The sequence below is a fragment of the Sciurus carolinensis genome, chromosome 13 (assembly GCF_902686445.1).
Source record: "Sciurus carolinensis chromosome 13, mSciCar1.2, whole genome shotgun sequence".
Classification (NCBI taxonomy): domain Eukaryota; kingdom Metazoa; phylum Chordata; class Mammalia; order Rodentia; family Sciuridae; genus Sciurus; species Sciurus carolinensis.
In genome coordinates, this window is record NC_062225.1 from 78454098 (window position 1) to 78479832 (window position 25735).

The window sequence follows — 25735 nt, forward strand, 5'->3', positions numbered from 1 at the left end:
ATCAGGACTCCCATAGCACAAGAAATAAAAGCAAGAATCAACAACTGGGATAGATTCAAACTAAAAAGTTTTCTCTCAGCAAAGAAAACTATCAGTAATGTGAAAAGAGAGCCTACAGAGTGGGAGAATATCTTTGCCACTCATACTTCAGATAGAGCGCTAATTTCCAAAATATATAAAGAACTCAAAAAACTCTACACCAAGAATACAAATAATCCAATCAACAAATGGGCTAAGGAAATGAAGACACTTCACAGAAGAAGATGTACAAGCAATCAACAGATACATGAAAAAATGTTCAACATCTCTAGTAATAAGAAAAATGTAAATCCAAACTACCCTAAGATTCCATCTCACCCCAATTAGAATGGTGATTATCAAGAACACAAGCATCAATAGGTGTTGGCGAGGATGTGGGGAAAAAGGTACACTCATACATTGCTGGTGGGGTTGCAAATTAGTGCAGCCACTCTGGAAAGCAGTATGGAGATTCCTCAGAAAGCTTGGAATGGAACCACCATTTGACCCAGCTCTCCCACTCCTTGGCCTATACCCAAAGGACTTAAAATCAGCATACTACAGAGATACAGCCACATCAGTGTTCATTGCTGCTCAATTCACCATAGCCAGATTGTGATACCAACCTAGATGTCCATCAATTGATGAATGGATAAAGAAACTGTGGCATATATATACAATGGAATATTACTCCACAATGAAGAATGATAAAATTATGGCATTTGCAGGCAAATGGATGAAATTGGAGAATATCATGCTAAGTGAGATAAGCCAATCTCAAAAACCAAAGGATGAATGATCTTGCTGATAAGCGGATGATGACATATAATGGGGGGTGGGAGGGGTTAGCGTTAGGGTTAGGGTTAGGTTTAGGATTAGGTTTAAGGAGGGTGGCAAGAATGGAGGAAGGAAGGACTGTACAGAGGGAAAAGAGGGGTTGGAGGGGTGGGGGGAAGGGAGAAATATAACAGAATGAATCAAACAACATTACCCTATGTAAATTTATGATTACACAAAAGATATGCCTTGACTTCATGTACAAACGGAGAAACAACATGTTTACAATTAAAAAATTTGTTTACAATTAAAAAAATGCAAAAGGAAAAAAAATATAATGTATTCAATAAAAAAAAAGAATAACATGATTCTTTCAATAGATACTGAGAAAGTGTTTGATAAATACAGCACCCTTCATGCTTAAAACACTAGAAAAAATAGGAATAGTAGGAACATACCTCAACATTGTAAGGGCTATCTATGCTAAGCCCACAGCCAACATCATTCTTAATGGAGAAAAACTGAAAGCATTCCCTCTAAAAACTGGAATGAGGCACGGATGCCCTCTTTCACCACTTCTATTCAACATTACCCTTGAAACATTAGCCAGAGCAATTAGACCAAAGAAATTAAAGGAATACAAATAGGAAAAGAAGAACTCAATCTATCACTATTTGTCAATGACATGATTCTACATCAAGAGGATCCAAAAAACTCCACCAGAAAACTTCTAGAACTAATAAATGAATTCAGAAAAGTAGCAGGATATAAAATCAACACTCCTAAATCTAATGCATTTCTATTCATAAGTGATGAATCCTCTGAGAGAAATTAGGAAAACTACCTTGCTCACAATAGTCTCAAAAAAAAAATAGAAATCAATCTAACAAGAGGTGAAAGACCTCTACAATGAAATACAGAATACTATAGAAAGAAATTGAAGAAAACCTTAGAAGATGGAAAGATCTCCCATGTTCTTGGACTGGGAGAATTAATATTGTCAAAATGGCCATGCTACCAAAGGTGTTATACAGATTCAATGCAATTCCAATTAGAATTCCAATGACATCCCTCATAGAAATAGCGAAAGCAATCATGAACTTTATGTGGAAGAATAACAGACCTCAAATAGCCAAAACAATACTGAGCAGGAAAAGTGAAGCAGGAGGTATCACAATACAAGACCTTAAACTATACTACAGAGCAGTAGTAACAAAAACAGCACGGTATTGGCACCAAAATAGACAAGTAGACCAATGGTACAGAATAGAAGACACAGAGACGAGCTCACATAAATACAGTTACCTCATACTAGACAAAGGATCCAAAAACATACAATGGAGAAAAGATAGCCTGTTCAACAAATGGTGCTGGGAAAACTGGAAATCCATATGCAGTAAAATGAAATTAAACCTCTATCTCTCACCCTGCACAAAACTCAACTCAAAGTGGATCAAGGACTTAGGAATTAGGCCACAGACCCTGCACCAAATAGAAGACAGAGTAGGTCCAAATCTTCATCATGTTGGCTTAGGACAAGACTTCCTTAACAAGACTCCCAAAGCACAAGAAATTAAAGTAAGAATCAACAAATAGGATGGGCTCAAACTAAAAAGCTTTTTCTCAGCAAAGGAAATAATCAATAATGTGAAAAGAGAACCTACAAAATGGGAGAAAATCTTCTCCACACACACTTCAGATAGAGTACTTATCTCCAAAATATATAAAGAACTTACAAAACTTTATGCCAAAAATACAAAGAACCCAATCAATAAATGGGCCAAGGAACTGGACAGAGACTTTACAGAAGAAGACACACAGGTGATTAATAAATATAAGAAAAAGTGTTCAACATCTCTTGTAATTAAGAGAAATGCAAATTAAAACAACTCTAAGATTTCATCTTACTCCAATTAGAATGGCTTTTATAAAGAACACAAATAATAATAGATGTTGGTGTGGATGTGGGGGGAAAAGGCGCACTTTTACAGTGCTGGTGGAGTTGCAAATTGGTGCAGCCACTCTGGAAAGCAGCGTGGAGAATCCTCAGAAAACTTGGAATGGACCCACCTTTTGACCCAGTTATCCCACTCCTCAGTTTATACCCAAAGAACTTAAAATCAGCATACTACAGTAATGCAGCCACATCAATGTTTATAGCAGCGCAATTCACAATAGCTAGATTGTGGAATCAACCTAGATACCCTTCTCATCAGAGGAATGGATAAAGAAACTGTGATATATAATATACAGAATTGTATATATTATTCAGCCATAAAGAAGAATAATATTATGGCATTTTTAGGTAAATGGATGGAGTTGGAGAATATCATGCTAAGCAAAATAAGCCAATCCCAAAAAACCAAAGGCCGAATGTTTTCCCTGATAAGTGGATGATGATATATAATGGGGGTTGGGAATGAGAGAAGATAGGAGGAACTTTAGATTATGTAGAAGAAAATAAGAGGGAGGCGGGGTATAAAAAATCATGGAATGAGACAGACATCGTTACCCTATGTACATGTATGATTATACAAATGGTATGAATCTACTTTGTGCACAATGATAGAAACAAAATGATGTACCCCATTGTGTACAATGAATCAAAATGCAGTCTGTAATAAATGAAAAAATAATTAATTAAAGAAAAAAATTAAAAACTGCAATCTGTAAAAATAAAAAAAAATTTAAAAGAAAAAAAGAAATAAGATATCCTCATAGAGGATGTATATATCAAACCCCAAATAGACAAGATCAAAAAAGAACCTCTCCAAGACATATTGTAATAAAAATTCCCAGTGTAGAAAATACAGAAAGAATATTCAAAGTTGCAAGAGAAAAATGTCAGGTCATGTTTAGAGGCAAGTGAATAAGGCTCACTCTAAGAGGGCCTCCAGGAATGAGATATTCCAGATCTAAAAGAAAATAAGTGTCAGTCAAGATTACTATATCCCAGAAGTCATGTTTCAGAATTGATGTGGAAATAAAATATTTCTAGGAGGAAGATAAAAGAAAAGAATTCTTGTCTACTAAACAAGCACTGCAAAGAATGAAGATATACTAGACATACAACAACTAAAGAAACCCAAAGCATCCAAATAAATGAAGCACACTAGAAGAATAACTAAATGAAAATCAAGACCAAAATTAAATATAGTAAAAATAAACAACAAAATGACATGAAAAAGTAAACATCAATCCATAATAACACTCAATCTTAACAGACTCAACTCCCCAATGAAAAGATTGACAGAATCAATTTAAAAAGAAGATTCAACTATATGCTATTTGCAAAAAACATCTCATAGGCAGACACCCATAGACTGAAAGTAAAAAGATGGAAAAAAATATTCCATACAAATGGAGTCCAGAAACAATCAAAGTATCATGAGACAAGGTCAATATACAAAAATCAATACCTTTACTATACTCCAATAATCTCTGAGAGAGAAATCAAAATATTATCCCATTCACAATAACCTCAAAAATAAACAAATAAATAAATAAAACAATTGGGAATTAATTTAAACAAGGAGATGAAAGACCTCTACCATAAAAATACAGAACACTGAAGAAAGAAATGAAACATGACCTTAGAAGATGGAAACAACCTCCAAGGTTCATGAATAGATAGAATTAATACTGTCAAAATGGTTATACTACCAAAAGCATTATACGAATTCAATACAATCCAAATGAAAATACCATGGCATTCTTCGACAACTAGAAAAAACAGTCCTAAAATTTATTTGGAAGAATAGAAGACTTAGAATAGCCAAAGTAATACTGAGCAAGCAGAACAATGCTGGAGGCATCACAATTCCTGACCTGAAATTATATTACAGAGCTAGCACAACAAAATCAGCATGGTACTGGCATTGAAAAATTCATTAAAAAACACATCAAGTGAATACCTATGATATAGAATATAAAATACGGGGACAACCCCTATAGAAACAGTCTTACAAGAGGATTCTTTTCCTCTCTTTGTTCCATCTTCCTCTTCTAGGAAGGTAACAAAGTTAGCAAGTTGTTTTGAAAACAGAATCCTGGTGGCAGCTGACAGTCAACCATCTTAAGTATGAAATGCATTTCTAAGGACATAACACATAATAGTCTTTCATTTTTATATAGGAAGAGTAAGTGTATGGAGTTTCTAAAAAAGTGTCAGAATTTACTGATATTCTCTATGGAGAAATTAAATCAATGACCCTAGTCCAACCACAAAAGCCTAGGAAATTACCTCTCCACTACTCAGTAGAAGATAGGAAGTTTATTCTATAGAGCAGGAGTTCTGAAATGATGATCTGATTATACTATTGTGCCCCTGGATCCTTTAAGAGAGACTCTGAGGAAAAAACTACTTCGATAATAATGATGTCATCTGCCTTGTGCACGCTCACTCTTTCATGAGTGCAGTGGAATTTTCAGGAGCTAAAAAACATGTGATATAGGAAGGACAAAATGCAAAGCAGATATGAGAATCCAACTATCTTCTACTAAGCTGGACATTAAGGAGATTTATAAAAAGTTAAAACAATGCCTCTCTTCTCAATATTATGCTTTATAAATTTTTATAAATGTGTCAATCATGTAAAAAATTAAATTGTTGCTATTTTATAATAAGTAAACAAATATTTTACATTATTTGCTCTATTTTCTAACATGATAAACACTGATAAGATTCACTGATAAGATAAATAAAAGTTCTTTGGGGCCCCAATAATATGTAAGATTACAAAGGTAACTTGAGATCAAACTGTCTTAGAAAAATTATACCAGAAATATGTCAGAGTTTCAATTTAGTGATGTCAAGCACAACAAAGAGTAGGGTACCATAGTAAAAGTAAAATGAAATTCTACATACAATGAATGATGAGTTTTAGCCTGTTTCCTAAGTCAACTCCTCCCAGATTGGTAGTCTGACTTATATCCACCAAGCAGAAAAAGAGAGCACTGTAAGCAGGAAAAATGACTTCAAAAAAAACTTATACAACAAACTGCTTTGTCCCTTCACATTTATCTCTCAGCTCCTGAATGGAGAAATTCTGACCATCTTTTTTAGTCCTTTCACTAATTAACATAAATGCACAAAAATATATTTAAGGAAAATATTTAATATGAAAGAAGAAAATAGTGCAACGAGCATAATACAACTCCAAGAAAAAGATTTTTTGCATCATTGAAATAAAAAACAACTATAAAACACAATCAGAGGGCTATAAAGACCCTTTGTCAGATGAATGTGTGGCATCCCTGAGTCCAAGGGATCAATCTCACATGCATTTTGATGGTTCAGAATCTACATATGAAGCATGTCCTATGTGACTAAGAGAAAAGCCTCGCATATGTTTGCTTATTCTTTTTTCTCCTGCCATACTATATCCTTTATTCAAGTACTGTATTCTTTACATACTGATAGGGTCTTTTGAGGACTTTCTATTTTCTGATACTGAGGAATTGCTACAATATGTGAAATCAAGAATGATTTAACAGCTTCCTAGCTGGATAAGTAAAATGTGAGCATAACAGTGCCCTGCATTAATGTCCAGATGACCACAATTTCCTTGGCATAATATACAGTAGTGCTCCAGGTGTGGTCCCCAGATCAACATCAGCAGCATCACCTAGGAATTGATAAAAATTTAAATTCTTAGGCCTACTCCAGAGCTACTAAATCACAAACTGACAAGGGAACCCAAAAATCTGTTTTAACAAGTCCTCCAGAGATCTTATCCATGCCAGCTTGAAAACCCCTTATAGAGAAGAAATCCATAGCCATGGGGAAACAGGAGTGCAAGTATATTTATTACATGAGAACTACCATTCTTTATGTCTCCCAGGAGGATCCAGAGAACACCTTCTTCAACACAGATTTGAGAAATATATCAGTAAAAGCTCTGTGTTGTCTATTAGCTGCTTGCCATGAATAACAGTGAAAAATGATATACTTTAAATGGAATCACTGTAATCATTAAGAATGATGGAATCCCAAAGTGGTAGAAACCAAGAAGCAGCATTTAACCACCACTGGCAAGTCATTTGTGACTACTGTAATGTGAAATAAGACAAGAGCAACAATTAAAATGTTTTGACCCACATAGATCTGCAGCAATCACAATATTCCTATAACTGAAATAGAGAGCAGTCTAAAGTTTTACTTGATCTACATAAGCAAAAACTCTGTCTGATGAATACAGACCTAACTTAATTGCTACAAAAGAGTCACTGCCCCTCATTCACACCTCAAACCTGAAAAAGTTCACAAACTCAGAACATTCTAAATGAAGATCATACTGGATTCACTTTTTTAAAAAGGCCCTGATACACTGCCAAAAATTTCTGTATATAATATTCCTCCTAACTTTCCTCAAACAGACTTAAAATATCAGGATGTCTATACGCTGGGGAAAAAAATAGCCAGACTACTTGACTGTGGACCATGAAGTTAAAACACAAACTGAGCTGCCCATTATAAAATGAGTATTTAACTCATAAGTTATAGTGGTAAAAACATAACAGTGTTCCATAAAGTGGAAATACTATTTGTAAGAATAGGGCCAAACAGATCCTGCAAGAGTGCTTACTGTATTCACAAATGGCTCAGTTCCCATGGCATCTACTGCTATTTTCCCTTTCTTGATATATGGTCTCATGGGAATTTCCTGTGACTCCTATGGAATGGTCCTGTTTTAGTCAGTTTTATATCACCATGATCAAAATACCCAACCAAAACAACTTAGGGGAGGAATAATTTATTTGGGGCTCAAGGTTTCAGAGGTCTCAGTTCACAAACAGATGACTCCATTGCTCTGGGTCCAAGATAAGGCAGCACACCATAGGGGAAGACCCCAGCAGAGGAAAGCTCTCAACTTATGGTGGGGTCAGGAAGCCATATGACGGGCAAAGGTATAATACTACGTTTAGGGCATGCCCCCAGTGACCCACCTTCTCCAATCATAATCCACCTGCCTGCAGTTACCACCCAGTTGGTCATTGAAACTAGGATGGACTGGGCTGGGGATATGGCTCAGTTGGTAGAGTGCCTGCCTCGCAAGCACAAGGCCCTGAGTTCAATCCCCAGTACCGCAAAAAAACTAGAATGGACTGATTAGGTGACAGCTCTCATAATCCAGTCACTTTGCCTCTGAATATTTCTGCATTAACAGGAGTTTTGGGGGATGCTTCATATCCAAACAATACCAGGTCCCCAGACCAACACCATCAGATCATCACCTAGAGACTGATAATAACCAGAGATTAAGAAATAAAAAGTTTGACTTAGAAAAGACTTTAAAATATAAACTAAAATGGCCTAAAAATGGATGTCTATAGTTTTATAGCCTAAGTCAGGGATATTCTTTTGGTAACTGAGGGAAATTATTAATCACCAAGAGGAAAATTTTATACTTCCTACTCATACAACCATGAGTTTTGTTGGCTTAAAGATTTTTATTCCCAAAGTAATGATGTTTCCATTAAAAAAACCAACAAAAGTTCTATTGAACTGAAAGCTCAGGATAGTCCATGGCCACTTTAGAATCTTAATGCCATTGAACTAGTAAGTAAAGAAGAAAGTACTACATTGGTCAGAGTGCTGGGGAAATAGTTTGGACACTAAACAAGGAGCAGAGAAGAATATGCCCAGAATTCATGCCTATATTACCTTCAAATGTTTCCATGTCCAATGGAAAATGTAATGAAAATAAAACTAGGTACTTCTAGTTTGGGTCATGAGAGTAGCTAACACTAGATATCCTCTATTTAAAAAAAAAAAAAAAAAAAAAAAAACAGACATGAAACCCAAAGAGAATCTATGAAAACATCCAGTAGGAAACCATGAAGGTCTGTACTCCTTGAGAAAGGAGAGACACATAATAGAATGTCTACGTCCATGAAAGTTCTTTCTCTAGGAAAATTACTTGGACCATAGTACAGGAATGAGGTCAGGCACAAAGCAGCAGTTTTTATAAACTAAGAATCAAAAGAGAAAAGTTCAAGACATTATGGGCTAGGATATGAGTGAGGAGAACCAAGAGTGAAGCTCAGAGGCTTTCATGACAACTCCCCACAGGTCCCTGGCCAACACTGGATATCAAGTCTGCAAAGCAAAACTCTAGTTCATATTGCAGCATCAAGAGACTATGAGTTTAGAAGAGATTTTGGAAGTTTGAGCCCAGACAAAGTGGAATATTTTGCAGTTTGAACCCATACAAAGTAGAGTTATGCTGCAAAACACCTGAGCATTCAGTTAAGAACCCACAAAGATATGCCATAAAAGTGAGGGAGATCTCGTAAAGCCATGCGAGTCCATGTTCACAGAGTCCATTAATGACCTCAAGGTGGCAGGGACAGTTGATACCCATGTATGCAATAATCTGGATACGTCTCACCAAGTCATATCTAACAATCTCTACTGCAGATAATTCTGTCAGCAGAAGAAACCAATGGTGAACCCTCAATATGGTACATCTGTTAAAAGGGGTTAAGCAAATATTTGGTGACAAATATTTTGTATTGAATTCATTCCATGCTGGAGTGATGACTATCCTTAACAGAACCGACATCTACTTTGGATATGGGATAACTCTGTTTACTATAGAATACTGTCATTCACACTATCTAAGAACTTGTAATTGCCTTACAGGAGATCTCATATAGTATCGCCTCAGATCAAGAAACACATTTAATGATGATAAAGGAGATATAGTAAGTGTGCAGCTATGGGACCTGCTGATCTTACCATATATCACATTAACTGTCAGTCTGTCTAACACAATGGCCGGATGACCTGTGTCATAATCAGGATAGTGTACAAATAAGAAATCACACTCTAGACTTAAGGCATGAACTTCTAAGATATGATATATGCAGTAAAAAATAGGCAATGTATGGTATGTGAGACCCAAGAGCTGGCATACTTAAGTCCTGAATTGAGTGATATTATGTGGGACAGACCTTTCCAACCATTTCAGTGACCCATTCTCAAAATTTTCTTTCCATCTCTACAAATCTGAGGATCTACAATTATGTGATAATTCCCCCAAAGAACCTAAGACTTCCCTAGGCCTTGAAGCTATGATTGCTGCCTAATCCCTTTGGCATCTCATGCTGATGAATCAACAGACAACTAAACTAGTCACATCCTGAAAGACAGTAACTAATCCAAGTATTGTGGACATCAGTTAGAGTTGTGACTAAATAACAAGGGCAGTGAGGACTAGGACTAGAACTCATGGGATTCACTAGATGTCTTTAAGTATGTCAATGCCTAGTGACAATTGTGAAGAGGCAACTGCATCATTAAGGGGTCAACTGTCAGAGGAATCATGGTTTGGCTGCCCCACAAACAAGCAATCTAGACCAGCTTGAATGCTGGTCAAATGTACAGAAAATCTAAAAAAAAAAAATAGAGAAGACAAGAGATGATGAATGTAAAATTACAAACTTGTAAACAGTTTCAATTATGAGGGGTTCGTTATGTTCCACTAACTCTTCTAATATTTTTATAGTGATTTCAATGAGTCATCAACTTGACTCAAAAACAGATTTGACGATGTGTTACAAGGTAGATGTGAGCTGCTCAAGGGATGGGTTGAAGCAAATGCCACTAGAGTCCTGAAAAAATCCTCTCAGTCTAACACAAATTTCAGTCTTCACAGTGGTGTCTGCAGGCTCAGGTTTTAGCATTGTAATGGCATCACCTTAATCATGAGCAGTGTTATCTCCCCTGAGTGCCTTCACTAATACCAAAGAACCTACTCCCACCTCCTAGAACTTCAGATGGACAATTCTGGAATGCATTATTTCAGCTTCTTAGGAATTGGGCTGCCATTGTATCTAACAGTGACCTCAATAATATACTTTTTGTTTGTTTTTCTTCCTCTACTATCTCATTTTCTCCCTTTCCATTCTTCCTACTCCCAAATAAAGTAATTGTATCAAAGGATCTTGCCTCCAACTTTGTATATTGAAAAATTCATACTAAGAGAAAGGGCACAAGATTTGTAGTTGATAACCCAGTACACACCCAAAAGAAATATATACTTGTCCCTCAGCACTCCCAGAAAATTGATTCTAGGACCTCCCTGAAGATGCTCAAGTTCATTTAAAATGGAATATTTGCATATAACATGCGCACGATCATCTCTAGATATCTTATAATAACTAAAACAATGTAAATGCAATGTAAATAGTTGTTATATTGTGTTGGTTAGGGAATAATGCTAAGAAAAGAGTCCATAATATTCAGTGCAGACTCAATCCATTATAGGCCTAACCACATTTTTGATTTGCAGTTGGTTGATTCCACGAACGTAGAACCCACAGATACAGAGCAACTGACTATACACAAGAGAATGTGCATAGGTTACATACAAATATTAGGTCATTTTACATAAGAGATTTGAGCATCTGCAATTCTGGTACACCCAATCCTCAGAGAACACTAAGAAACAACTGTAATTTCAGTGGCAGACAAGTATGCCTGGTCAATGGATTTGAAATTGTTGGATGGCCATACACAAAGATGTTAATTATTGTCACTGTGAAAGCAAATTTCTAGTTAAAGGTTATAGTCAGGGTCCCATCTGATATTTTAATCAGTGTTGTAGACATAGATAGCTGAGTAAATACTTAAAAAAAATTTAAGATGACATGTATAGAACACTTGGGTTGACACAGGCCCACAAAACATATTAGGTGTACTACCTTACAATCTAGCAATCCCATATCTGAGTATATATAATCCAGGAGAAAATGAAATCAGTATATTGAAGAGATATCTACATTCCATGTTCATGGCAGCATTACTCACAGTAGCCAAGATATACGAATAACCTAAGTGTCCAACAATGGATGAACAAAGAAAATGCAATATATATACTCAAAATGGAATACTACTCATCCTTTAAAAAGAAGCAAATCCTGGTATTTACAACAACATGGACTAACATGGAAAATGCTATGCTAAGTGAAGTAAGCCAGAAACAGAAAGACAAATCTCACATATGAACTCCAAAATGCTCAATCTCAAGGGGTTCTAGAGATATCAGGCACTACTCTTTACCATAAATTTCCATTTCCTGCACTATCATAGAAGGCTGATTCCAGAAAAATCTAACAAATACATCAAACTTACAAGTAATGATATTTCAAATAAGAGCAGCATGTTGGTAAACATTCCGACTTTGCTTGCATGTACTATAGTTTTGCAATTTCCTTATGTTTGCTTAAAAAAAAACTGTACCTTATCTCCTTCAAAAGTCAAACTCACAAGTCACATTATTGTCACCCTTTTCAATTAATTCCTTAACCTCAGAAAATTATCTCTGTCCATTCTCACATACCCATTCCACACGCCTTTACTACATGCCACTCTGTTATTATCAGTTTTTATCACTACAATGGAAATATCTTAAGAATCATAACTCAGTTTATTTGTTTGTATATCTCATATCTAATACAATGACTTATAAAACATCTAATGACTAATTGTGCCACAAAGAAGACAGTGTAACAACAAAATTATAAAGGAGGATAATTAGATATTCAGAGTATCTTAATACTTACTATTTTTACTGTGAAAATTTTTTCACTCAACATGACATACATGAAACAAAAGGAATTTCCCTTGAGTATACACAAATAAATGCAACAATATCTCAAAACAAATTTTTAAGGCTATATTATAGTTCAATATTCTTTTTAAAAATTAGAAAAAAATATACTGGTATTGTTAAAATACACAGATGAGAAATATAAAAAACATAAAAATTAAACACTGAAATTTAAATAACTCAGCATCTTATACAGAAGATTTTTCAGAATAAAAGTGATTATGCTAGGAAAATAGTTAAATAATTTGCCTTTAATTATTATGAATTGATATGTCTTATTTTTATTCAATCAGAGCCCAGTGGATAATGTGTGGATATTCATCTTTAAAAGAATAATCTTAACTGTTTTCTAATGAATCAGACATTTTTGCATATTGATAAGTTGTAATATAGTTTCTATAATTTTCTTGTGTTTGCATAAGTTCTGTAAAAATCTGTACCCTTTCATGTGTGAATTAAAAAAAAATCTTAAGTAATTTTCTAATAAATCATACTTTATCCATTTGATAAACTGTTTTTACATGGGTTTGAAAATTTATTTATATAAAGCAAAAATAGAAAGAAATGAAAACTCAAAGGGTATAATTTAATAATACAAAAATCTGAAATATTTTGCCTACAACATTCTGTTTCTTAAATTCTTAAGCAAAAATTTATTGCCAACTCTTACAAAATAACTGATCTTACTAACACTAAAGTAATGTAAGTGTTTTACAGTGAGAAAAATGCATTATTCTAAGATGGACTACCCAAAGAAAATACAAATCCTAAAATTAATACCCTAAATTTTGTTTTTATTTGACAGTACTTTGAATCAATCCATGAATCAAATCCATGAATCAATTTGACACATCTTCCATGTAGTACTTTTATTGCACAATAAAATAATAAATGTGAAAAATTAATGTACCTTCAAAATAAAACAAAAGAAAAGTTACTATTAAACTAAACACTATCTTAAAACTTTAGAAGTCAATGTAATTTTAATCATATGTTCAGCTACTTTCTTTTTAGATTTCTATCCAAATAGAAAAAAAAATAAGGAATTAACTGAAATTTAGACATGTGAAATATCATTTTCTATGGTATTTAATAATTTAAATGCTGCAACTAAACTTCCTAGTATGTCTATGTTCTCATTTCCAAACATAAAAGACATAAAACATTGAGACACATAAGTAAAATTAAAAAGAACACTGGAAAACTAAAGACCAGTAAGGTCCCTACTGGTTAAATGCTCCTCTCTCTGAAAGAGTTACTACATAATGTTACTCTGGCATTCAAATTCATTTCAATTAACCCATATAATCAACTGTGTTGTATTTACGGTACAAAAACAAAACAACAAAAGAACCCCAGTGATAGATAAAGTGAATTATTTTTCCAATGGAAACACTCTTCATAATTGCAGGGAGAAAAATCTTGAAAATTTGGCAGGGTATTTTTTGAGAAAAATAATTCACAATTATTCAAAAACTTTAGATTACAAAGAGTAATATGTAAAATTATCTGTTCCAAAATAGCTACAAATTAGAGATTAGCTTGTTATGTAAAAAAAGGAATGTAACATTTCCCAGTCAAATAAATTTTAAAATTCAAGATACCAAATTTAAACATATCTTCATAAATAACAGTATTTCTAGAAATTATTTCCTAATCTCAAAAAAAAATGAAGACCTCAACATGTTCAATATAAACATACAGATAATGATATGCTCAATTTTCCCTTACGTGCAAGGAATTTTTCAAGTTTTCCCAAATATACTTTAACTTATGAAATACTCAGTTCTTCAGAACTATATGACTTATGCTGACTCTTAAGTATAATTGCACAATTACGTGATTCTATGTTTGGAATCAAGACAATACTCTAAACTTGCTCAATTAAAATTTACCTGAAAAATAAAACCAAGAATCAAAGTCGGAAGGGATTAAATTTAAAAGATTCTGCACAGTAAAGGAAACAAGAATATGAAAAGAGAGTTTATACAATGGAAGAAATTCTTTGCCAGCTACTTTTCTGATGGAGGTTATTATCCAGAATATATAAAGAGCTCAAAACATTTCACACACACACACACACACACACACACACACACACACACACACAAAATTACCAGATAATCCAATCAGTAAGTACAGAAATGAACTAAATAAGACATTTCTCAAAAGAAGAAATATAAATGGCCAACAAATGTATGAAAAAAAATTCAACTCTTGTAGCATTCAGAGAAATGCAAATCAAAACTACATAGAGATTTCATCTCACCAGAATTAGAATGGCAGTCATTAAGAATATAAATAATAGTACATGTTGGTAAGGATGCAGGGAGAAAAGAACATATATACATTGTTGGTGGGACTGCAAATTAGCACAACCACTTTGGAAATCATTATGGAGAATCCTCAGAAGAACTACCACATGACACAGCTATTACACTGTCATTATTTATCCAAAAGAACTAAAAGCAGCATTTTCCAATGTTTTCAGCAACACAAATCACAACAGCCTCTCTGGTAAATGGATGGAACTGGAGAACATTATGTTATGTGAAATAAACCCAACTTGAAAAGTCAGAGGTCAAATGTTTTCTCTCACATGCAGAAGCTAGAGCAAAATAAGGAAAAGGGTGGGGGACTCTATTTTGCATGAAAAAGATAGAAAAAGAGATATTAGTACATTAGAGGACAGAGATATAAGGAGAGGGAGAAGGTATGGAAAGAGGGAGAAATTGTAGAAAGAAATTGACCAAATTATGCTATGTACATAAATAAATATACCATAGCGAATTTTGCTTTTATGTATATCTATAAAGCACCAATTAAAAAGACAATCAATAAATAGAAGGAAGACCAGTAGAATAGTGAGAGGGGGAGAAGAAGGAGGGGAGAAGGGAAGGGAAAGAGGAAGTACTGGGAAAGGAGCCCATTATATTCCATGCATGTATGGCTATATTAAAATGAACCCCACTATTATGTGTAACTGTAAACACAACAAAAACATTTTTAAAACATAAATTCCAGTTCACAGGTAAATTCAATGACAAAATATGGATCCTCCTTCCCACTAGATAACTATGTTCATGAATGTCAGGAACATTCACAACTTTAAGAGGGAAAAGAAAGTCAACCTGAATGTACAATAGCAACGTCAAGAGTCTGGGAGGTCTGAGGGCAGGGGCATAAAAAGAGATTGGATTTAGTAGGTGTATACTGCATGCATGTGTGGAAATATAACACTAAACCTCATTAATATGTAAAATTAATATATGCTAATAAAAATATAAAAATCAAACAAAAAATGGTTACAAGTATAAAATAGAAAAAAGAAAAATAACATGGTGTGAGTTAACAAAAGAGAAGAATAGATTTGAGTCTGACCTCTCCTTCATATCCCTTTAATAAACATGAGTCCTACAAGCACTTTGGATATAGCAACCATACTTGCAATTATGACTCTATGAAGTAGCAAGCAAAACAAATATTTTAGTAAGAAAGACGCCTGAAAAATATCAGTAGGTTATGGTAAAATGATATCCATTGGCTTTGAAACCACAAAGGACAGTATATCAGACAAAATATTTTCAAGATACAGAAGACTGATGAACCACATTTCCTAAGTAAAGTTACTGAAAACAAAGCATCACATTCATGTTAAATTCAACATGTTAACATTGTCTCTTGGGGAAATAATCTGAAAATCTAGATTACTTTAACATGTTTCCATTGTTAGAGGTTGTTGTGCTTATGCTTACCATGTTACTCTAGAACTGAAGCATCTAAAACAAGGTAGTAATGACTGGGTATCCTATTTATCATTTGTTGCCAAAAAGATGCATAAATGATCTGAGGTTTCATCTCCCTCTACTGAAAAACAAAACAAATATGAGTATGTTACAATTTACAAAGTACTGTGGGTCTTCGTGACTTACTCGAGACTTATTTTTAAAGTCCTATGATCAACAGGATTTTTTATTTAATTCCTAAAATTCAAAATACAAAGGGTAAAGAGGGAACAAAACAGAAACAAGTTATACGGTTATACTGTGTATATAATTATATGTGAGAACTAAAACATCCTTTTTTAGTCATTGAGCAGTATATATCCACATGGAATAAATATATACAACGTATTCTTTATGTAGAACTATAATTGTCTCTTAATCATAAATCCTATCTTTTCAATAACCATTACAGTAAATGTGTATATAAATGTCTCTCACCCTAAATATTTCAGATTCTTACACAACAGCATTAACCTCAATCCCAGCAACAAAATAATGAAACTTTACTATTTCACGAAAATACTTTCAAAACAAATTAGCAGCTTTAATCAGGTAACTATGTATTATTTCTATTAGTGATCATTGAATATATACCAGGTACTACTGAAAATGTTTACAGGTTTTAACTTATTTAATCCTCATGATCAGCTAATGAGGTAATTATTGTTCTTCACTTTACAAATAAAGAAGCAGAGGCAAAAGGAAGTTAAAAGTTTACCCATAATTTTACAATTAATAAGGGATGAAGGAAGTATTCAAACTCAGGGAGTCAGGCCTTAATATCAATACTTTCCATCAGTAAAAGTGATTCATAAATCTGTTATTATTCACTAGTTCTGTATTATAAAGATTAATTCTGACATTTTGGATGTCTAGCTATTACCTAAAACTTAAAATGTCAAACTCCTCTCTAGAAAAGGGCCGTCATTCCAGATTTCTTTCAAAGATTTCTTCCCACTAAATAAACAGATACAGGAGAGAGGCATACATCACCATCAACCACTATCTTATTGCCCAAGGGTTACCAGACACTTTTGTGCCTTTTTCCGAACAGTTATTACATTTTCCAGTTCCCATGATTGTCCAGGCAAGAACAACAATGCAGGCAAGGAATTTTTAAAAAATGAAAAAAAATATCTTGGATAAAAAGACAAGCAAATTTTGTTATGAAGAAAATGCAAATGAAAACAATTGCCCTTAATATTTAAACACTGATATGTTAAAATAGGGTGGAACTGGAAAAGTCAAGAAACCAATTTTCTAAACGTATAGGGCACCACTTTCGATCAGTAGAATAATACCTGATCAAAATTTTTAAAATGTATTATGCATCTAGGTCATTTCTAACATGATACTTTCATTATAATATTTACTCAAATTTGGCCCAGGATTATTGAAACTCATTATAAGTATGGTCTAGACACCAAACACAGAAGTCTGGAGTTTAGACCATACTTATATACTCTCAAAAAATAATTCAGGAAGTTACCCACAATAAGGTGTAGAAGAGTGGTCCCCAACTTTGGTTGTATATCAGAATCACCTGAGGAGTTTTAAAATCCCATTGGCAATGCTATAGCCCTTCATCAGTTAAAACAGAATATCTGAAAGAAGGACACAGGCACAAAATTTTTTCAAACTTTCCTTTGTTAATTTCAGTAGAGCTGTGCTAAGCATTAAATGAACTAATACATATAAAAACTCAGCATAGTGCCTGAAACACAACAAGCACTCAAAACAAGGGAGCTGCTGGTATCACTCCATAATTATTGCTACAGTAGTAAAAGATTCAAAATGAAATGACCAATTTGAAAGCACTTATCAATTCACGAAAAAATATCTAAATGTGAATTCAAATGAAACACTTTTTTTGGCAGTACCAGAGATTGAACCCAGGGGTGCTTTACCACTGAGCTATATCCCAGTTCTTTTTCTTTTTTTATTTTGAGACAGAATCTTACTAATAAGTTGCCCAAGCTAGGCTCAAACCTCCTGCTTCAACCATCTGAGCTGGTGGGATTACAAGTATGCACCACCACACCCAATTTCATATGAAACACTTTCTAGGAGCACATCAATAAAAACAATACACGTCTATTCATTGAAAGAATGTAACCTATTATTATGCTAGTTATAATATGGAATGTGGAATAAGTTCTATTTATAAAGTCAAAACAATCATTAAGCAGGGGCCAATCAGTATAGCCTACAAAATCCTCAGTAATTAATCCACTGAGAAAATGAATATAATCAGATAATAATACTACAGTATATAAAATCAGATGATAGTATAGTACATAAAATGTTAACATTTTAAGATTTTAGAATCAGTCTAATGTCTAAAAGGTTTAAGGAAAAATATGCTATAATTGGTTTACTCTATATATTTTAAGTGTTTAGCAACATCCTAGAAACATACTCAAGAAAACCTTGGTTTTCTTTGGTTCTTCAAAATCAGCCTGGGAAGTTCCCTAACAATAGCATGATTTATTAACGTGAAATGTAGGGACATTGGGAGTTTTGTGAAACTTGAAATTATTTGTAAAATGTAATGCAGGTGTGGTTAAAATCCTCAACTTTCACTATACCCTGAAAAGTTCACCATCAAAAAGGTGAAAATATTGAAACATCTTAAATCCAAATTATTATACCCAGTGTATCCATTCACCCCTATTTTCAATTGTTTCCTTGCAATATATTTTCAATTTGGTTAATTTCAGCACATGCAAACTTAAAGAATCAAAAACAGAATCTAAAGAAAGAATCTACTTATAAAAAAATTACTACTTACCTTGTAAGTTTTCTGGTATACTTTTTTCATTAACATGCAATGCTTTTAATCCTGTTCTTAAACCCAGTGTGTTATTATTTTCTTGTAGTTCTTCAGATAGTAGTTTTTCAAAAATGTTTTCAATCCAGTTGGTATTATTTTTCAAATGATCAGGCAGTTTCCAAAATGAAGTTGCTGCACATGTATCAAACATAGTGGTACTTTGGGGATTATGTTTTCCACTACCAACTTTATTTCTCAGTGTTAAATTTCTAGAATGCAATTTTTTCCTAATATGTCTTTCCCTTAAGAGGCTCTTATGGCCATCTTTCCTTTTTATAGGTTTCTGCTTTTTCAGCTTTTGGTTCTCAGTGCATATACAATTTATATGTTCTTTTTTGTGACAATTTTGATCTAACAATGCACAAAAAGGTTTACTCTGTAATTTATATTGGATTTTAGTAGATCCAGTAGTAGTAATTGCATCAAGATGAGCTGAATCCTTAGAATACATTGCAAGACCAGATGCAACTAATATATCTGCCAAACTGTTTTTCTCATGAATGACATCTACTTTCAGTTTTGTTTCGAAACCACATTCCCTAAACTGAAAAACTAGGCCTGGTTTGCTTAGGAAATCTTGAAAAAAACTTTTGGCTTCTTTATTCCAATGTTTCCCTGTAACAGGTAAGATGCCATGTAAGATACATGGATAACTTAGCCTTGGCAAATTCAAAAGTTCCTCAGGAACAACTTTAAGATTTATTATGTCTGAATAAGTTATATAAAGAGAAAATCCATAGTCAATGAACACAAGATGTAAATACCTATCAAAGACTTCAGAAATTTCTACTCTATTCCATTGATCTTCCAACTCGTATTTGAATAAACAACTAGAACCAGGAATTATGAGTTCTCGAGGCATTGTTTGTAAGGTTTCTGGTAGATCAGAAAGCAACATAAAAATATATTTCATTGTGTCAAAGAAGTCTTCCAACTGAACGCAGAATTCAGACGGATCAGAAACAGCAGTGGCAATACCAGAATACTGCCTACCATCTTGCAGTTGTGCCCAAGTAAATGATCTTATTGCACATGATGACGTAAGAGTCTGCGATTCCATGTTGAAAATTATTCCTGAAGATTGAAGTTTGTTTTCTTCAACCTGAACCATACTGAAACTTAAATACTCCAAAAGTAACATGCCATCTACCAAAATTTCTACTTCCCAAGCAGAGTCTAAATATTTCAGGAAAAGAACATTTATTTCCAAATGAGCAAATAAGCACACAATGGACTCAAATGGTTTGTTCCTGGAATTTTCAAACCAAATCCATTTACAAGGCACAGCTTGTTGTGGAATATTTCTGATTTCACCACTAAGCCCCTTGGTATTATTTAAAGGCACTACTTCACATCTACCATGATCCACTAAAAAAACAAGCACTTTCCCATCAATACACTTTTTTTCTATTTTTGATCGATACCACTTTAAAGTTTTTTTAGATTTTGCCAAGCATTCTAAACCATTTTCAATATTTTCCATTGATAAGAAAGAAGGGTTTTTTTCTTCTTTAGCAATTAATAATGTTAAATCTGATAAGATTTTTTTATTTTTGGATAACTTCACATAAAATCTTCCACTCTTTGAAACATAAAGTATTTCAGCTTTTTCAAGCTGTCCAGGTTTTAACTCTTCAAAAGGAATTTTAACCAGTTCTTGGTAGGATGGCTGAAGGATCACAGCACCTTCATATTCACTTGATCTTTCTTTCTTCATTTCATTATCAACACCAGGACTGACCTTCTGAGAGACAACAGGAGGCATTTGCAATACTGTCTTCTGTAGTTGTGAACATGCTGTCCATTTCAGTAGTTCATTAATGACACATTTGTCATCACAAATGATATTTACTTCCCATTTCTGATCATGTTTTTTCAAAAATTCACAAGAAACTGTTTTGTTACTTACTCTTGAAGTGAAATAATCCACAGTTTTGCTGTCCCATATTTCATCAGGCTCATTCCATTTTACTCCACTAAGAAAAGAATGGATTCCTAGTGGAGGGATAGTTAAGAATTCCTTCTTAAGTTCATAAATTTTAGATGTGTTTACTATTGCAGTATTGCCATAGTCTATAAATTCTACTTCAAAAGAATTATCTGGCAAAATATCCTTAATTACTGCTCTGTAAATGGCACTGTCACCAGAGTACTCTGCAACTACAAGATCTCCCACTAGCAGTTTAACTGAGTTTTGCTTTTTCACTCTGTTTTCTCTTCTTTCATTTAGAGAATCTGTGAGTCTGATGATTACATTTTCACTCTCAGCAAGCTGAATATGAAAACTTGCTGGACTACTAATACTAGATACATACCCTTTTACTTGAGCATTCAAGTAAATTTGGGGTTGAGGAAGGTCTTTGATCTGTGGTCTAATAAGGTCATATGGGTTTTGTAAGGCTGTTTGAGTTAACCCACCAATAAATGCCTGTGGTACAACCTTTACTGGTTTTTGGCCCATATCACTTTCATCAACAATATGTGCGGCTCCAGGGACATTTTTTACACTTTTATTTTTAGTTCCATCCTTCAACGACTTCTTCACTTTGTTTTTTGACGCAGGTTCAATTTTGTAACAAACTGATGGTTTCAAAAGTCTGTCATATATACTTTTAGGACGCACTAATTTATCTATTTTGTTTTCAGAATTTGTTAGACTAGTTTTATTTTTCACATTATGGTGATGGTTTTTTTCTGTTTTGCTTTTCAAAGAAGCAGCAAGCTTCTTATTCTCACTTAATTTATGACTCTTTTCCACGTATTGTGCTTGGTCAGACAGTTTTTTTCCATGATCATGAAGCAACATTTTAATTTTCTGACTTATATGTTGATACCCATCATATAATTCTATACCAAGCTGGCCATCTGATTCCCTGGACAATATTACTGCCTTCAATGGTTTTCCCAAGAAATTGTTTTCAAACCAGCTATTGATTTCTGCTGGAATATCTATGTCTCTAAGATCTGATAAAAAACACTTAATAGCTTGCATAGGAATAAACAGTAACTCTGGAAACTGACTTGAAATGGCCCTCAACATGTTTTCTTCTACTAACTGCTTATTTCCAAAATCCACAAAATAGACAAGAAAGTCAGATGATGAATCTGTTCGCTTTGCTAAAGCTCTATATGAGAAACCATCCTCTTCATATTTACATATGCACAATCTCATTTTATTAGAATCATATTTTGGACAATTTTTAAGGCTAATCATCTCTGTGATTTTTGTTTCTAGCATCTCTAGATCTTTATCATTTCTACTAAGCTGGCAATAAAACTTCTTGGGACTGTATATGTGAGATATAAATACGTCTTCTTCACTTCCAATGTTTATGTTAAAGGAAGAATAATAGAAACTGTAAAGACTAACTGAAGATGAGAGTGGTTTTGATAACATGCTATACTGTGCAGAGTCACAATTAAAAAATTCTTTTGCACTAGTAAATGAGGATTTTAAATCCACTAAATTACATAAACAGTTTGGATGTTTAAGAACTAAAGCATAGATAATACAAGTCAATAATCCTTTAGATGAAATAATAAAATTTCCAAAGTCTCTGCATGCTTCTCTTGTCCAACTAAATAATTTACAACTAATGGGTTCAACTAAACAGTTAAGACAACATCTGAAGGCTTGACCTTCTAAAAAAAGAAAATGTGGATTAATTGCACAAAGATCTTTAATTAAAACTCTTTCTTGGTAACCATAGTCAACAAATATTATATCAACTTCTTTTTTTGATACATGAGTCAAAATAGCAGCTCTATACCACTTCCCATCTTTGGAATACTTAGCAACACAAGCAATCTGCCCAATCTGATAAGGATCAGAATGAATGCTATAATAATTCTGTATTTGTTCCATCAGTAATTTTAGGTCTTCTAACTTACATTGTAGTTGACATGAAAAATCACCTGGGCCATAGTAATAAGAGCATTTAACTTCAAGAACTGTTCCTGGTTTAAACATATATTCCTTATAAGTCCATGATGATCTAGGTCCCACAGACAAGGTAAAAGAATTTTTTAAATCTGAGAAATTAACAGTTGGTGACACAGACAAAGGTGAGTGATTTTCTTCCAGCTTATTTGAATGGTGTTTTTTAGACTTAGGTCCTTCAAGAAGGGCAGATACAACTTTCTGAATATTGGCTTTGTCTTTAGATTTTAAATTTAAAACAGAACATTCACTTACAGATTTTGGAAAACATTCTGGTTCTACTTCCCAATATTCCGCATATCCGGCTTGTAACATAAGAGAGACAACATCAGTGTTTTCTGAGGTTTCAATACTCTGAATATTTACAGTGTACTTGTCATCTTTTTTTGCTATAACTTGAAGCAAAATTTCTTTGTTCAAAACAATTTTTTTAAAATAATCAATTGCTGCCTTTACCCATAAATCTTCAACAGGAAATATATGTGCAAGTGAACAGCACATGGCTAAGGCAGGCAACTCACAAAATTCTGGAAGCAAAATTTTTACATCAAAAAATGGTATGGAATCAGTATTTCCATAATCCAAAAAATACACATTAATCTCATAACCATTAATTTCAGTTATGACGGCTCTGTAAAAACATCTGTCCTTGCTGTATCTAGCACAACAAAATAAACCAGGTTCGGGATTTCTTAGAATTAGTTCATCATTTTCACACAAATCATAAAATTTGTTTATATTTTTCATTATATATTGAAATTCATTCTGATGGGCATTAGTGCGCACCCAAAAATTTGATGGGTTTAATACATATGCTACAAAAGCTACGTAGGCAGCCTCCATCTCCATTTCTACAGTTTTAATATGAAAACCTACTTTTAAAATGTCTCTTTTATTTAGACAGTGTACTGACTGTTCAATATTTCCAATAAAACCTTCAATTGCAGAGCTGTTTACATCAGAAGCACTTGTCTCACTCAAAATGTTGGAGATTTTTGAATCAGACACTGGACAAGATACTTGTGTGTCTACAGTCTTCAGCAGACATTTAGAATTAAGTGTAGACTCTTGAGTTTGTAATGTTATGTAATACAAATGCTCATCCTTATTAAAGCAATCAATGTGTGCATATACTATTTGTCCTAATAAGGCTTGTTTAAATACACTCAGTTGAAGTTTTCTTGCATCTCTATCTGGACTGCGTAAATATGTCAGAGAACATGGAAATGAAAATAATGGTACTAAAATAAAATCCTGTTTCAGCTTCTTTACATGAATTGAGGGTATAGCCTCACTACTGCCATAATCCATAAACCAAATTTTTACTTGATTGTTGGGCAAGAGTTGTTGAAGAATTCCTCTATGCCATTGTCCATTTCTCCTTTTGGCAACACAAAGTAGTCCAAAATTATCACATGTGGGACTAGTTTCTTGACTGATAATATCATAATGCAAAGTCATACACACTGTCAAGTTTTCTAGCTCTGGTATCCATTTAATTAACTGACAATAAAATTTACTTGGGCTCAATGCTGATGATACCTTTACACTTTCAAAGCTTCCTACTGACAAAGATGGCTGCAAATTATCCAGAATATGTTGAACATCAAGTAAAGTATCATTATTACTTAATGGCAATTCAGATTCTTTATGTTGTAATAAATCTGGCATTTGTTGAGGGAATTCTTTTAACATTTCCACAATAAGACGAAATGAATCTCCATCAATAAATCTTCCTAATTGGAATTCAAGAGCCTGGGATATAACTTTTGGCACTTCAAGAAGAATCATTTGCAAAGGCAAAATAGCTTGTACATAACCTTTCAGTTGTATTCCTACTAATGACTTAAAATAATTCAAAGCCTTAGGACACCATTTTTCCCCAAGTGGAAGTATATTGGCAAAAATTCCAAATACTACCCGGGGTGGTAGATCAAATAAATTATCACATGCTGAAGCAACATGCATCCCATCAACTCTTAGTTCTTCTCCACGATCAATGAGGAGTACCGTGTACAGTTCATTTTTCTTGTCTACAACTCTTCCTCTCTGCCATTCTCCAGTTGCTCTTTCTTCTACCAAACAAAATTCATCAATGTTCACATTATTTTTTACTTTTGGAATATGTTGAATTTCCCTCTGCAATATGTGGTAGTCAAACTCACATTCGCTATTATTTCTGCCTTGAAATTTCACCAGAATATTCTTGGGAAGACACTCAATATGTGAAACTGTTAGATCCACATCTAAAAATGTCGGGAACAGAGATGTAGAATCCATTTTCTAGAAAGCAAATACGTACAAATTAGCTTCTAAACTGATAACTGCCAAAACTGAATACAATGAGCCTTATATAAATTTGGTATATAAAGGTAAGTCTTAAAAATAATTCCATGCCTATATTTTATCAAATTAAACATGTTGGCAAGAATTACATATACTAGACAAGATGCTGGTAAGATAAACAAAATATAGCTGTCCATTACCTTCTACATTTTATTTTAAAAATCCACTGAAATAACAAGAAACCAAAAAAAAAAAAAAAAAAAAACTATGCAGGAGTCAGATGCAGTAGTGCACACCTGTAATCCCAGTGACTCAGGAGGTTGAGGCAGGAGGACTGTAAGTTTGAGGTCAGCCTCAACAATTTAGTTAGAATGTCAGCAACTTAGTGAGACTCTGGGGATATAGTTCAGTTGTAAAGTACTCCTTTGTTCAATCCCCTGTACTCCCCTGGAAAAACAGGGAAAATATGTATCATCAC

The 25735-nt window shown here is 33.7% G+C and overlaps 2 protein-coding genes across 3 annotated transcripts in view; both read right to left on the reverse strand.

Moving 5' to 3' along the window:
- Nucleotides 1-22358, reverse strand: part of LOC124962676 (tudor domain-containing protein 15-like) — a 36651-nt gene extending 14293 nt beyond the window's left edge. Inside the window, exons 1-3 of one of the 2 annotated variants that reach the window (XM_047521827.1) lie at nucleotides 18990-22358; nucleotides 17688-17802; nucleotides 16214-16280 (exon numbers count right to left, since the gene is read on the reverse strand). In XM_047521827.1, coding sequence (XP_047377783.1) covers nucleotides 17789-17802; nucleotides 18990-22269 — 3294 coding nt within the window. In that variant the 5' untranslated portion in view covers nucleotides 22270-22358 and the 3' untranslated portion in view covers nucleotides 16214-16280; nucleotides 17688-17788. Of the gene's footprint in view, nucleotides 1-16168; nucleotides 16281-17687; nucleotides 17803-18989 lie in introns of those variants that run through there. The other variant, XM_047521826.1, reaches the window with a different exon arrangement.
- Nucleotides 22283-25735, reverse strand: part of Tdrd15 (tudor domain containing 15) — a 52155-nt gene continuing 48702 nt past the window's right edge. Inside the window, exons 2-3 of the mRNA XM_047522144.1 lie at nucleotides 22342-25254; nucleotides 22283-22288 (exon numbers count right to left, since the gene is read on the reverse strand). Of these exons, the coding sequence (XP_047378100.1) occupies nucleotides 22283-22288; nucleotides 22342-25251 (2916 nt within the window). The 5' untranslated portion in view covers nucleotides 25252-25254. The remainder of the gene's footprint in view (nucleotides 22289-22341; nucleotides 25255-25735) is intronic.